This window comes from Aspergillus melleus (genome assembly GCF_016097325.1).
Source record: "Aspergillus melleus strain CBS 546.65 chromosome Unknown contig2, whole genome shotgun sequence".
Classification (NCBI taxonomy): Eukaryota; Fungi; Ascomycota; class Eurotiomycetes; order Eurotiales; family Aspergillaceae; genus Aspergillus; species Aspergillus melleus.
Genome location: NW_025763371.1, coordinates 3,334,571 through 3,349,510, shown reverse-complemented (window position 1 = coordinate 3,349,510; position 14,940 = coordinate 3,334,571). Strand labels below are relative to the sequence as shown.

The following is a 14,940-nucleotide window of genomic DNA, read 5'->3' as shown; positions in this document are numbered from 1 at the left end:
CGAGGAGCCTCGTTCCTTCGATGCGTCTTCGATGCTTCGGCCTAACCTTCTTCTTGCCCTCGACGGTGACCAGCCATCCGCTGGTCGCCTTGTCTAACTAGTTGCAACATGATAATGATGATTAATTTTAATTCTATCCACACCTCCTGCAGCGACCCGGTTCGATTCCCAATTGTTGACTTATCAGCCAGCCAGCCAGGAAGAAACGTGCTGTGGCTTGCGACGCTATTGACAATGCGACCTGCATCACCCAACCGCAGTTCGTTCGTTCCCATTTCCTGCGGCTTATCGCAGCCTCGTGATCTGGAAATAGTGTTTGTTGCTTGCCTGCCGGTCTAATAATCACTTCCTCCTGCATTGCTAATCGCACTCCTCGCACGGCATGCGGCCGCACGCGCTATACTCATTGGTCGCGAGTATCTTATGACTCATGACACCTTTTCTCGCTGCTGCCGTCATTATCCAGCTATCACATCATCTCGAGGCCGTGCATCTCCTTCTTATCCGTATCGTCTGACGTGTGATTTGACTTCTGAGGCCCGTCCGGTCGTCGCCGGTAGCCTATGGAGCCTGCGCACAATTGGCGAGCAGGGTCTAAGTCGTCGAGACCTTGGTTCCTTCTTATTGCGTCTTTTGGTTTTAGGGCAAAGGCCCACCGTGGCAAGGACAGCGTCGGGGCGTCGGCGCTGTATATCCGCTAATTATGCTGCGTGGGAGCGCGATATGAGTGAGGATCGGATCTCGATTCGTTCATCCGCGGTATCAGTCATCAATCGCAAGTTTTTTTTTTTTTTTTTTTTTTCTCTCTTTTCCCAGTCCCGCTTCGGACATTCAAGTAGGTCGCTGACGTTTTAGATTGAATATGCTAGTTTTCGGTTCGTTCTTCTTCTCTAACTCAACACTGTAGTCTCCTCTGGATCAGGAAATTATCACATCTAAGCGACAGTCTTTTGGACCCTCATAATTTCCCTCCTGTTGCCCTTTTGCCCATTTCGTTTGTTTGTCGCCGCTTTACACTCGGATCGGACCGACAGCAGCGCCACATCCGTATACAAGCCTACAATTATGAATCGAAGTAATGCATTATGCGCGGTTGGGTGGAAACGGCTATCGGAAATACGAGGTTGCCTCAATTTATTTTTATTTTTTTTCTGCCTGGGTTTCTGCTGCCTCCACATCTCTCCTACGGAGGAATGTGTTGGTTTTCGGTCTCCATAATGCGAGACGTTTGCCAATCGGTGCATTCGTTCCACAGTTTCAGGCATGTCGGGAAATCATCGTTGGAATCCCACCCGGTTCTTCCGTCACTCTGATTCTTGAATCTGTCTTGGATCTCCAACTAAAAATAGCGGTGGTTTCTGGAATTCTTCGACGGACTAACCCACACGGCACACAAAAACCGTGGGATTATTTAGTTGCGGGCCAGCGGCAGTGCACGGTGCCAGGTCGCCAGCCCTTTCTTAACGCCGGTCAACCGCATTCCAGCTTCCAACTCCTTGCATTGGAATCCGGAAATTCCTAGCGAAGGCACCCCACGAGGGTCGTGGACGGCACATTGCGCTCCTCCAATGAGACCATGCCGGGCAACAGTAGTTTCGAGATTATGAGATCTCACGGTATCGACGGGGATTCGGTTAGTAGCAATTTGCTAATGGTAGAATTACTTTGTCGAAACTCGAAACGTGTCCTTAGCCCTAATCAGAGGGTGGGTTTCGCTTGACGAGACGTCGCGAAGTTGCTCACTTAATTCCGCGCGCGGCTCAAAATAATGGGGTCCAAAAATGATTTGAACGGTACGGAGTAGGACATGACTGGTCTTTCTCGGTCAACCAGAATTTCACAAATCACAATTGCTTGCGCTCCCTCAACGACTACTGTCCCGGCTCTGTCTGCCTTACGAGAGACGACTGCTCGCCTGCCTGCCGCTGGCTCCACTTTTCATTAGAGACGCCCCCTTCGTTGGTATCGCAAGGCTCCAATCAACTTGAAACGGCCGCAGAAAGCTTTATGTCAGTTTGGCGTAAGAGTGTTACGACTTCCTGCGAGGCCGACAATAACAACCCGGGCTAGGCCAGAATGTCATGATGAATGCATGCCGGGGAATGTCCACGTCAGACGACGTGGCCTGTCACTTTCGGATCATAAACAGTCAACCCAGTCTAGACTGCTAGTTCGGCCGTTGAAGCTTCGGCAGGACCGATAGAGATGCTACTTGCCCCCTGTCAGCGACACCGCCAGCTCGCTAAATTGAAGATACACAAGGTGATCTTCATTATCCCGCCATTTGGTCCCCTTGCTTCCAGTGCATACAGGTCTCTTGGCTTGGCGAAAGGGGAAAAAATAAAAATGATGGGGCAAGAAAATCAGACCACTCTTCCCCCTACTTCCGATTATTGTCATTACGTTCGTTTACAGGCACAGTTGGGTCGACATGCGCGTTCCACGAAGCTCGAGAGTGTGCCGTCCATTAGTTAGTTGCCGACGATGGACCTGGTCTCCTTTTTCATTCTGATCCGGCGAAGTTTATGCTCCCGTTTGGCCCGAGGAAATTAAGAATGAGCGGACTCGCGACGTCTTTGGTTTCTGGCTTCTGTTGTGGTGTCTTTCCTCCCAGGTGTGGAAACTTTCGATACGAGAAATGGACAACTAGAGACCAATTTTGGGTTTTGTCAAGTCTCGACGTTTCATGCGGTAACATGACTGACTCGTAGCCGCTTCTCTGAGGCATGCTAGTCGAAGGTATATCCATAGCTGTCTGGATGGCTCGTGATGGGTAGGGATGGAGGTTTACGCGGCAAGTTAAGTTTTCTTAGTGTGTCTGGATTCGAAGTCCAGAATGTCACGGCCGGTTTGATATCCGCTCCGGTTGGATATGTTCGTCTGAGCTGTTGGTATTGGCCTGGTTAATAGGGCGAATCGAGGCCTATACATTCATGATTGAATGCTATAGAGGGCTGTGACTGCGTAGACTCTACTCGTAGGTAGTTATATTGCCCTGGCAATATATCAGAGTAAGATCCTCATCAGGTAGGCTTGTTATATGTATACCTATGCACAAAGAGTAACAGAGAGCAGAAGACAGACATAGTTGATACAGTCAGTCTATCGCTCACGCAAGTCCATCGATATCGCACAATGCCTGGAGTTATTTCGTTGTAATACAAGACATGGTACCGCCAGATGAAGAAGATATCTCGTTGAACCGACTCTGACTTTGCCAGAAAACGCTGGAATCGATTGATGAAATAAGGTCAGCCCGAATCCTGACCCTATATTTATGTTCTGTCTTATACATCATATACTATAAGCAACAAGAGACTTATACATGACATCTACATCCTTGATATAATCATGCCACGGCGAGAAAAAAATCCCAAGTATACCACATGGAATTCGACCTGAAGCATGACATTTGAGTATATAACCAAAGTCACTAGACTGATAGTCCACCCGACTATCAAGCAGCCAGGAGATTGAGCAGTCAAGCACTACCTGATCTCTGTCTTCTGGTCTTCCATTCCATCACAGTTGACGTATAGTCAGGAAGAATCAAGGCATTGCCTGAACAGAGCTTCCTCGTACATCGAAGCATGTATGTCCATATATTCGCACCCACTCACTTGCCTTCCTCTCCCAAGACCCCATTCACTATACCCGCTGAAAAGTGAGCTGATGCCTTTTCACAGATGTAGCCAATCAAACTAGCTAAGTTTACCTTAGGTCCAAGAGATACATCGAAAACAAGGACTGAGAAACCCAACCCCTCCAATCCCCAGCTCGCATAATGAATGAAAGAAGATACATCCACTACCACAATCACCCACCCGCAGAATGGTAATCCAACTGGTCGATTTCCAGCGTCTCGCCTCCCTCCCCTCATCAAAGGTCGTGGCATTATTCCATCTGGTTGTCTTTGTCTCTGTTTTCTTTTTTCACCTTTGGCGTCCATTAGGCATTCATGCGCGCTGATTCGCGATTTTAGGTTTTCTGCAGGATATAGATCATGTACTGTACATGAGCTGGGTGCGGCTAGCGGGTTATCTAGGTTGACCGCGTGGTCGATGCTCATGCGTCCGATGTCGAATTGATCTAGCCGCCGTGGCGCGCGGGCTGGGACGGGGGGTGACTATGGCGCCAGGCGCGAAGGGATTCTGGGAAATGACTGGTAATCGTTCTCGAGAATTGACCTGATTATGAAATCTATTGGGGTTTGGGAGCTGGGAGGATTATGTTGGTTTCGGTCGATCTCGTTTCTTTGATATCTAAGCTAGTGTGTGTGTGTGTGTGTGTGTTGGCACTTGCGGGACGCTTGGTTGGATGATTGGATGAGGTGCAGGTATAGGAATTCGGTGAGAAGCTCTTGGAAGAGCTCAGCGTGTGGGGTTCAGATGTGCAAGCGATGATTGCTCGTTCTGTAGATGGGTCATTTGGCTTCTGTGGGATTGCAACGCACGTCAAGATTGGTTTCGGTAACTAGCGCCTCCTAAAACGATCTGGACAGGTGAGTGGGGATCTCGATGATGACCATGGGTATTTTGGATAATGGATATCTGCGCTGTTGGTATCTCAGATGATTTCTAAAGTTCTATTCTCTATATCATAGAACGTATCAAGCCTGCATCTTCGCGGGCTAGCAGTAGTCCAGGGCGATGAATCTCAATGTAGAGCATATAAGGCTCAGCGATCCCAGTTCCTTATCTGAACCTCCAGATCTAGGCTCTTGGTCAGGTCTAAAATCCAAGGGTGACGCCATTGCTGGGGACTTAGATCAAGGAATGCTCCCTTTTGACTTGATCCGTCAGCGGCCGCAGATAAGATTTCGTCACTTCTTTGAGTTCTCCCTCTCAGTTCAAGTATCTCTCAGGCTATCTTACTGGAGCATGTCTCTAACTCTACAACTTTTCGGATCTCTAGAAGCATCTACAGGTGATTGAGGATACCATAGATGGCTTGTGTGCGCTGCTTTCGGTTGAATATAATCATATCGATACCGAGAGGGTAGAGGCCCCTTTCAAAATGTCCAGTGCTGTCATAGCTAGCTCGTTGCTGCTATGATAGCAATGCTCGTTTCTATATTAGAATATTCTTCATGTATTGGTATGAGGTCTTGCGGAAGGACCGGTAGAGGGTTGTAGAAGAGAGAAATTCCAGAAGATATATATATAAAATCACCCTCTGCGGAGACAACTTGTGAAGCGTGGTCATCACGTTATCGTAAACAGGATATAGCCTCCTGGCGTTCTATGATGACTAGTAACACTCTAAATGCCATGCAATGTAGATCAGCTACTTTATCCTACACAGAGGGTTAATACACGAGTGATGGACACGACTCGCGGGATTCCCTCCAAGTAGAACATCGTGACACATGGCTGACACTCTTGGCTGTCGGGTTATGAGCGGTTGATTGCCTTCCTCCTCGAAACAAATGACAAACTGCAGGGATCTCGCGCTGTTCGAGGTATGTAGTAGTTGTATGTAGTTGATCGGTTGGTGATATCCAACGTAACTATTGATTGCGAGGATCCGCTGAGAAGACTTCCTCTGGCTGCTCTCTTATGTATCTGTGCAACTTGTGATACATACCAGGCTCTTCCCACAAAGCAAACTAGCAGGCACTAATCACTTAGTATCGCACCCCATTCTGCTTGGATAAATTGCATCTTTGAATCGCGCTGATCTGTAGCAAATACCCATTTAGGGCTGACCGGTCACCTGACACCCGTGCCTTTTCCCCTCTTCCTCTCTTCATAGGACTTCTCTTCACTCCTTTTCTTCATTCACCTTCATCTCATCTACTTCATCCACCATCCACCATCATGGATCTCTCAAAACCTGTCGATGCAGAGTTCACCCAACGACTGCCCAAAATTGAGGTTCTATCCTTGTCCGCTGCCATATATATATTGCGGGACCAACTAGTTAACCACAGCTAGTAGTTACACGCGCACCTGAGTGGCAGCATCAGCCGTCAGTGTCTCCATGAAATCTGGCTACAGAAAAAGGCCCAGGATCCAGAGTTCTCCGTCGAAGATCCATGGGTTGTTATGCCCCCGGGGAAAGTGGACTATTCGCTCGCAACGTAGGCCGCCTCTACCAATTCAACCCCGCCCATGCAACCCCCCAGTTCTTCCTTCATGCATGGATGCAAATTAAGACCAACGCATGCAAACCAAGCCCAAATCAACCGCATCGATTGAATCACTAGCTCATGCCCAGCTCATAAACCCAAACAAACAGATTCTTCACCGTCTTCTCACAATCCATCTACCACCTCTGCAACGACCTCCCCAGCATCGCGTACGCCACCACCTCCGTCCTCACGGACTTCCTACACGACGGCATCCGCTACCTCGAGCTACGCACCATCCCCCGCCCCTCGCCCACCGGCGCCTTTACCCGCGAAGAATACCTCGACACCGTACTCACCGCCATCGAGCAGTTCAGCGCCTCCCACCCAGATGAAATCACCGTGACCCTCATCCTTGCCCTCGACCGCGGCGCCACCACCGCCCTGGAGGCCCACGCCATCGTCGACCTCGCGCTCGCCCACCGCGCCCGCGGCATCGTGGGGCTCGACCTCTGCGGAAACCCCACCAAAGGGGACGTGGCGATCTACGGGCCCGCGTTCGCGCAAGCCAAGGTGCACGGGCTCGGCGTGACGGTGCATTTCGGGGAAGTCGTGCAGCCTGCGACAGAGGGGGAGTTGGAGACGCTGTTGGCGTTCGAACCCGATCGGTTGGGCCATGTTATTCACGTGCCGGGGCCGTTGAAGCGGGAGATTGCGAAGAGGCGACTGGGCTTGGAGCTTTGTTTGTCGTGTAATGTGCACGCGAAGATGTTTGATGGTGGCTTTCTGGATCATCACTTTGGGGAGTGGTGGGGGGGTGGTGAGTGTCCGGTTGTTCTTTGTGTAGGTCTTGACCTTCCTTTTCTTGTTTTGGCTTGCTTCTTTCATTCATTCTTTCCTCTTCCATTCCATATCGTCTCTGCTCCAAGTAAACTCCGCGCTGCCATCACAAATTGAATGCTAACGGGGAAAAAAGACCGATGATGTGGGATTCTTCTGTAGTCCTGTGTCAAACGAGTATCGTCTAGCCGCGGAGCACTTTAATCTTAACCGGAAAGACGTGCTACGTATGTGTCGAGGCTCGATCGAGATGATTTTCGGCGGCGAGAAAGAGAAGGCTCGTCTTCGTGGATTACTGGCTGACTTTGAAGCCGGATATACGAAGTAACGAGATACAACATGACATGACATGTTATGCTACGAGAATGAACGAATGTATACAGTGACTTAGTATATAAAGAGCAGCAAGTTCGATAAAAGTGAAGATTGGTCATAACGCATAGCTACTAGTCTTACATCTCAAATCACAAGACGTACGATTTTCATGGGTATCAATATCAAGGTTCCATCCCTCTAGCCCTGCCATCTCATCTTCCCCTCCTTCAAGGTCTTGATGACTCCCAACGGCATGAATTCGCGGTTCACGGCAGCCAGACCTCCGTATCGCCGAACCATATCTCCCTGGTACAGCTCCGCGATCCACCGCCAGTAGGGCGACATAGTGGACCAACGCTCGGAGATGGCGCTGCGGGTGCCCGGATCTTCGCCCCCAAGGGACATCTGGTTGGCGCGCAGCTTGGGAGTCTGGTTGATGTCGACCTCGTTCGGGATGCGGGCGAGGTCGCGGTACGCCTGCAGGAGAGGGACGCTGAAGCTCTCGGCGTACTTGGTGTACTCGTCGAGAGACATGAAGGTGGCCGACTCGGCGGATTCGTCCTCGCTATCTCGTCGGCCGCCCGACTTGTCGAACACTTCCTTGGCGGCGTGGTAGTCTTTCTCGTCTTCCAGGCGCGCCTTGTGGAGTCGACCCAGCGGGCTCTGTTTGATGTCCTCGCGCATGGCGAGCAGCGGGACGTACGGGTTCAGGAGCTCCAGGCCACCCAATTCCACGGGGAAGTAGAAGAAGCCCTCCGGGAGATCGTGGATGCCGAACCGCTCGGCTATCATCTTGCGCAGGTGGTCGGTGACGCCGCTGGGGCTGTCGGGGAACAGAGAGCGTTCGATGCGACTGAGCGTGGAGATGGCCATGTCGATGTGGTTGCGTCCGAAGCAGACGGCGGGTTTGCCGAAATTGTTGGCGAAGAAACGCCCAAAGTAGCTGTTCCAGGCCTGTACCCAGGCGAAGATGCTGGGGCAGGCGGCGATTTGGCGTCGCAGCTCCTCGATGTGATTGTCGACCTGCTCCTGGTCAATGACGAATCGGCTTTCCTGCGCGTCGAGCTTCAGAAATCCCCAGCGGATGTCGCCAGCGGGGAGCGAGTCGTCCTTCGTGGCGGGTGTGGACGGTTGCTTTTGATTGTCTTTCTTCCCCAGTCGCACTGTGCCGGTCTTTTCCTCGTTCAGTTCGAGCCCCATTACCTGGGTGAACTCGGTCATGGCCTTCCATGCCTGAACGCAGGTCTGCTCATGGCCCCAGAACCAGAAGTCGTCGTGCAGCCGGTACAAATATGCCCCGTCCGTGTTCTTGTTCACGGTGTAGTCCATGCAGAAGAGCACGGCTTCGCCAAAACAATCGGAAAGCGTATGGCTCATGGGAATGCCACGCCGGCGAACCTGGGTAGCGGCCCCGGGTCCATCCTGGGTGAACTTCAACGGGGACTCAAGGAAGGTCTGGAAGAAGTTGAGCCAGTTTTGGGGCATTCCGAAATATTCCAGCACGGTCAGCATCGTGGTGTGCGGGAGAGAGGGCCCAAAGTATTTGAAGTCCGACCGGAGGGCCGTAAACTCCCCATACTGGGAGGTGTAGATGAGGGATTCTGTAATCAAGAGATGGAGAAGAGAGTGTTTCGTCTCGAGAGCGTTCTTGGGGGTCCTCTCCGTACTGTACGTTGATCCAGCGTCACCTTCATCGCCGTATTCCGGCACGCTGGTCTCCACAGACGAAGGCAGTTGGGTCATGAAATAATTCGATTTGTACGTTCGCAGTCGATAATCTTCCACGCTATAGATACCAGACCCCTGGAATCCTCTTCTCGTGTCGAGGAAGTATTTGCTTTGCTGCCTCTTGACGCGTTTGGGGATGTTGGGCCTCTGTACCTTCCAGGCGCGCGTATTCACGAAAGCATGGAAGGCGGATCGGAAAGTCACCGCCCATTTGACACCGAGATATTGGAAAAGGAGGGCGTCTAGGATATCCTCGTCCATGAACACGCGGTATTTGCCATTCAGCTGGCGGCGCATTTCAACTGAGATCCCCTCCGCCGGCCAGCTCCAACTCTCCAAAGCAGCGAGGCGCATGTTCAGCACGTCCGCCACTTCCTGCGCGACCGCCGGATTGCGCATGAACTCCTTCAGGATATTCGTCTTTTCCTTCGACAGCATGTCCGATTTCAATAGCGCCTTACTGACCCATTCCAGCTCGTCGACGGTGATCCACGTTCGCTTGGACCCCAGTTCCGTGCCAAACGACTTGATCTTCTCCCGCAGCTCCTTCAACGCCTGCTTCGACAGCGCGGTCTCAGTGAAGAGTTGATCCAGATACTCCTTGATCGCATCTTTATTCACATCTGCCTCCTTGAACACGTAATTCTCCCACGTCTCGCGTTGCTCGTGCATCTCCGCCCGTCCCACTGTCTCGCCTTCTCCCTCCGTCGCGGCCGTCGTAGCTGCCGCAGCGGGGCTCTCTTCCAGGCTTTCCAGCCACTCCGTCACCAGAGTACTGTAGAACGAGGCATGTTCATGTCGCAACTGCAGGTAGCGAACCTCGTTTTCCAATTCAGCGACCCATTCTTTCAGACTCCGATCCGAGACGGACAGATCGTAGCGACTCTGCAGCAGGAACCGCCGAATGTTGACGTGCGCCGCGCGTTCCGACCCATCGCTCACGTCACCTTCGTGGTCGGACTCATCTACATCCAGGTCTTCTTTGTCGAATGCGTCGTTGGGGAACCCCTTGAGCTTGGTCACGCCTTCTAGCAAGACTTGGGCTCTGGATCGGAGATCGGGTGATTTTTCGGCAGCTTGGAGGATCCTGGTGCGTTGCTTATCGAACAGGGCTCGCTGTTTCGTGAGTTCGCCGATCTTGATGGCGGTGATGGAGCGCAGGGTTTGGGGGAGAGCTCTGGAGGACATTTTTATGTAGTAGAAGTTGATGGTTCAGGACTAGATTTTTTGGTGAGGATTTTGACAAGGATAAGCCAGAAGAAAACAACACTTCAAGAGTAAAGAAAGGATGGGCAGAGATGCCGTGAGAGACTCTCTGTTGTGTGTGAACAGAAGGAGGGGAGATGGGGAAGTTTTATTTACGCTTCCGTCGAGATCGGCGGAGCTGCAGTGGAGCCGTGACTCAAGACTATAAAAATTAAACCAAAAAAGGACGCCGATCCACTAGATCCATTCCATGACATCATGTAAACAAGCCAATGTTATAGGACTAGATCTGTTCAAATTCAATCCAGCAATCATCGTACTGCATTTCCAAGTAGCTCTTCCCTCGCAGCTCTCCCACCGCCCGAATCCTCCATCGCCGAACGGCCGCCATCACCGCTTGAGCAATCACCAGCCAGGCCAGATCTTTCCCCGCGCAGCCTCGCGCGCCTTTGCTGAAAGCCACGAACCTGGAATCCATATCTCGCCGATGTGACTCATCTCCCAGCCATCGCTGCGGTAACCATTGGTCCGCCGTGTCACCCCAGATCTCGCGCGACCGGCCTAGAACGTACGAATTGGCCGACACTCTCGTGCCCACAGGGAGCGGGGAGTCCAATCTGGCAATGATTGTCTCAGCGCCTGGCCGTATGACGCGAGGAAACGCCGTGGGAAAGGCGGCGTGCAAACGGAGGGTTTCTTTGATGACGGCCTGCAGCTCCAATGGAAGGGACGCAGTGGTCGATGACTCCGTCTCGTTGAAATCCGGCGCCGCCATTCGCAGTCTGTTCTGCCATCCCTGGCCTTGATCGGTCCCCAGCTGATACAACAGCGCCGTGATTGTCGCGGATGTGCTTCCCGGTCCCGCGAAAACCAGGTTAAATGCCTCCGATAGGAGCTCATCCTGACTCATTCGGGTGGCGTCGTCGCGGGGAACTTCCAGCCAGCTTTTCAGGATACCCGGTTGCTGATGCTGGGCCACTTCCACGGAACGCGCAAAGATGGTCCCCCAGCAGGCAGCCAAAAGAGCGGACAAGCCTGTGCCTTCTCCCTTGGCGTTGTAGACCGGTCTACGAAGCAAAGCATCGATAGGGCGCGTGTTCATGATCCATCCAAACGCCGGCCAGAGTGAGAAGCTCCATGCCATTTTACTCATCTGGCGCAAAGCCGAAGTAACCCCCTCCCCTGCAGCGTTGTCCGTGTACGGATGCGAGGCGAGAGCGGGTCCAAAAATTACCTCCAGCATGGTGTCCACTGTGAACTGGTGCACCAGAGGGGCTATGTTGACTGATTTTGCTGCAACTGACGACGAAGCCTCCACCCTGGCGAGGAGAACATCGACTTGTTTTGACACTATTGGGGCATACCTCGCCGATTTAGAGCTAGTCAGAGCAGGGCCCAATACCTTGCGTTTCTTTTGTCGGTGGGCGGCATCGGATGCCGTAGCAAAGATGCTCGCGGTCCGTTTGCTTTGGTCTCTGCCGAAACCGTAGAAGTCGTCCTTTTCCACAGACTTATTGAAACCATAGATGGCTTCAAAGTCCTCGAGAGTGGAGAATGAAAGCCAGTTTGGCGCGACGCGCACTACGGGCCCATACTGCACGTGCAATCGCCATTCCGTCAAGTGGTGCTGTCCGTTGAGGAAAGTCAAGAATCTCCTTTCATCGGACTCATTGATGAGCTTAAGACTACTAGGTACGAGTGGATTCAACGGGCAGAAGTACGGACCAGATATTAGCGAAGCGAGCTAGAAACGGTCCTGGATATTTAGCGAGAGGATGAAAATAGCAGAGATAGACCACACGGGCGAGAAGGGTGGCTCCAATGAAGGAAACGATCAGAGTGAAAGACAAAAGTGGTGCTGGCATGACCTCAGTGAAGGGATATATCTCTTTTCAGCTAGGAATTAGTCTGTGATGATGGCAGGGATGAAGTGTAAAGAAGAAAGCGAAAGAGGGAAAAACAAAGAAGGGGCAACGTCATCAAATCACGAGGGGACCACGTGTTGCTGCAAGAACACGAGAAGTGCACTACAGGCAGCTATTTCGTCGCAGCCACAACTGAACCAACCTTCTCTTGGTTCCGCGATCTAGAACGTCTATCCTCACTCTGCATCCCTCAGCAAAACAATGTCCCTGATCATCCCATCAAAGCCCTCTCCAATCCGATTGAGCGGTGCTTCAAATGCAATAGGCGCCCATAATTGTTGTTCCCCATTTATCCCCAGTCGAGTGAGAAACTCCATGGAAATAGATTCCGCGGTGAAGAATGTATGGGCACCCTTTCCGACCAAAGAAACATCCGTCCAGGTATCCAGCGGAAGACTATAATTTAGCGAGTACGAGTTGCCGCCGCTTATGAAGGTCACGTTGCTAATAGATCCATTTCCATTCGTGAGCATCGAGTCGGGGCCGGCGAAAAGAATGCCTGGGGTGTCCGATGTGGGGTTCACTGAGAATGATAAAATATAGTCCCTCCCTTTGCTACCTAGAGGCGTCTCCAGATAGCAGCCGTCGGAAAGTATGAGGGCGGAGTCTTGAATATCACATCCATGCACTATACCATGGTACCCATTTCCAGATAGGTCAGGAACGGTTTGAGAATCCTCATCGAACTCGTAGTGCAGTATTGTATCGGTCTTGCTCCGAACTTGGCGGTCTAGATTCTGCGCCGGTATGGCCGCATGAAGTTTTTCAAACACCAGATCATACTCCTCTTCGAGTAGGTCTCCGCCCCACTGTTTGTCACTCAGCGCGGGAAGAAGATCCCTCCAGGAATGATAAGTCTCCAGAACGGTGGTGGCGTTGGGTCCATAATCATTCCATAGCGCGGCAACATGGCCAAGCACACGGTCGTTGTCCCGTGGAGGGTTGTTGGACGCATTCTTAACATCAAAGATATTAGGAGCAAATGCTCCGCCGATAGGATCTCCATGGAAGATGCGTGTTTTGTTCAACTGCTGGGGGTAGCTCCCTGACCATTTAGCCACAATGTAGGACGCATCGTCCGAATTAAGCACATCGTAGCCGTTCTGGATGAAATCATAATACGCATTGTCCTCGAAAGCCTCCCAATGTTGGATCGACACCTCTGTTGAAACGTCAGCCCCTTCGTCCGGCGTGAAGGTGCCCCAGATCCTCACGGCTTTGCCTGACTCCTCGGATATGTACGAATGTATTTGATTGACAAAGCTTGTGTAATCAGCGATCAGATGGCTTTCATACTCATCCGCCCCGATATGAACAGTTTTACTCTGGAACCAAGGTAGGAACGTCTCCCATATCGCTTTAACGGTGGGAAGTGTGTCCGGGTGGCTGATATTGAGCATACTAAGATCGTCGAGCCCTAACTCCGGACGCCATTGCACCATGACCAAAGCATGTCCCGGTGCCTCGATTTCCGGTATAATCGTAACACCTCGCTGGGCACATTGCCATTGAACCTGGTGGAACTGATCGTACGTATACGATTCATTGGCTCGTTTGTTCAACCCGGCCACGGCCTCGTCATCGGACCAAAGGCGGAAAGCTGCGTACAAATCCATCGAATCTTGCCTTGAATACCGATCGACGTTGTTGTAAAGATTGTCACTCAGGTGAACATGAAATACATTCTGCTTGAAGAATGAGAGATAAGAGCACATCTCGGTTAGGAATTCGGGCGGATAGTAATGACGTCCGACGTCTAGCTGAAATTAACTCCACTTGTCAGTTATTCTCGGTGGGCAGTATGATTACCAACTGCAACTTACCATGATGCCTCTGTTAGCCCATCCAGGTGCATCTAGTCCGGATCCTTGAGGGAGCCCCCTTCCAGCCACTACGGCTGTCTGAATAAGAGACCGGGTTGCCCACCAAGCTCCCAGTGGGCTTGCACCCGCAACCGTGATGCCGTTATCATGAATGTTGAGGGTGTACGCCTCCGTAGTGGGACGTCCGGCGGCATCTTGAAAGTCACTGTTGTTGGTCAAGGTGAGAAAGATGGAATCCGGTATAGGATCCGAGCTGAGATTGAGGGGTAAGCTCAGCCCTAACGTAGACTCGAGATCTTCTTGGAAGGTCTCGGCGAACTGATGGAGGGTCGGGGGTATCAGCGTTTGTCCATCGTGATCGACGGCATCGGCATAGTCGATGTCCACCACAATGCCCGTCAATTGATCGAGGTGGTAAGTGTCACCGGCTTCGATGAAAGGGAAGGTAGGAACTGTCACCAACCGAGTCTGTCCTGAAAGGGATGAGATTGGCTGTCAACCATTTACGGGTATGGATTTGGGGACAACGGTGTCATACCCCCTACGCCAAGGGCTAGCAGCAGAACCGAGCGCCACGACCGAGTCCAGTACATTGCGACGAAGAAACTAGCTAAAGATCTAGCAGTTGAGAGCGATAGAGGGGTCTGCATCCGTATTTGTATGGCATTGCAGGCTCGCGTAGGATTTCCAAGCCGAAGAATGAGGGGAAGGCAAGGAAAGTGCAGATACCTAAGGTCGGCAAGGCGTCGATCCTTCACCCTCAATGTCACCTTCCTCGCCGGTATCTGATCGGCTCAACGGCAATTTTTCATGTCGTATTCATTGTAGGGTTCGCTGTTTATGATGACATGGTGATGTTACCTAGAGGGCTAACATCGGGGAGATTTAGTGGTTTGTTTAAAAAAAAGAACCGTGCCTCGCCATCTGAAGTCCTAGTAGCATTCTTGGGAGTTGGCTTCCCTAATTCTGCTTTCACCACAAAAATATGCAGAGTATCGAATTCTCGGAGTAAGGGGCTGAAAGCCAAATAGTA

At 51.6% G+C, this 14,940-nt stretch overlaps 3 protein-coding genes across 3 annotated transcripts; 1 reads left to right on the top strand and 2 right to left on the bottom strand.

Moving 5' to 3' along the window:
• Positions 1 to 5,819: 5,819 nt before the first annotated feature.
• Positions 5,820 to 7,238, top strand: LDX57_003988 (putative adenosine deaminase; the record flags this gene model as incomplete). Its single annotated transcript, XM_046085637.1, has 4 exons — positions 5,820 to 5,876; positions 5,940 to 6,082; positions 6,241 to 6,913; positions 7,047 to 7,238. 4 exons carry the CDS (start codon positions 5,820 to 5,822, stop codon positions 7,236 to 7,238), a joined length of 1,065 nt encoding a protein of 354 aa, XP_045941600.1.
• A 185-nt stretch (positions 7,239 to 7,423) lies between these two features.
• LDX57_003987 (uncharacterized protein) lies at positions 7,424 to 10,141 on the bottom strand (the record flags this gene model as incomplete). The annotated part of the gene is made up of 1 exon (XM_046085636.1): positions 7,424 to 10,141. The coding sequence occupies one exon, from the start codon at positions 10,139 to 10,141 to the stop codon at positions 7,424 to 7,426; it is 2,718 nt and encodes a 905-aa protein (XP_045941599.1).
• A 301-nt stretch (positions 10,142 to 10,442) lies between these two features.
• On the bottom strand, positions 10,443 to 14,631 carry LDX57_003986 (putative cytochrome P450 pisatin demethylase; the record flags this gene model as incomplete). The annotated part of the gene is made up of 4 exons (XM_046085635.1): positions 14,446 to 14,631; positions 13,908 to 14,380; positions 12,265 to 13,844; positions 10,443 to 11,847 (listed from the first exon to the last, which is right to left on the bottom strand). Exons 1-4 carry the CDS (start codon positions 14,555 to 14,557, stop codon positions 10,443 to 10,445), a joined length of 3,570 nt encoding a protein of 1,189 aa, XP_045941598.1. The 5' UTR covers positions 14,558 to 14,631.
• Between the last annotated feature and the right edge of the window lie 309 nt (positions 14,632 to 14,940).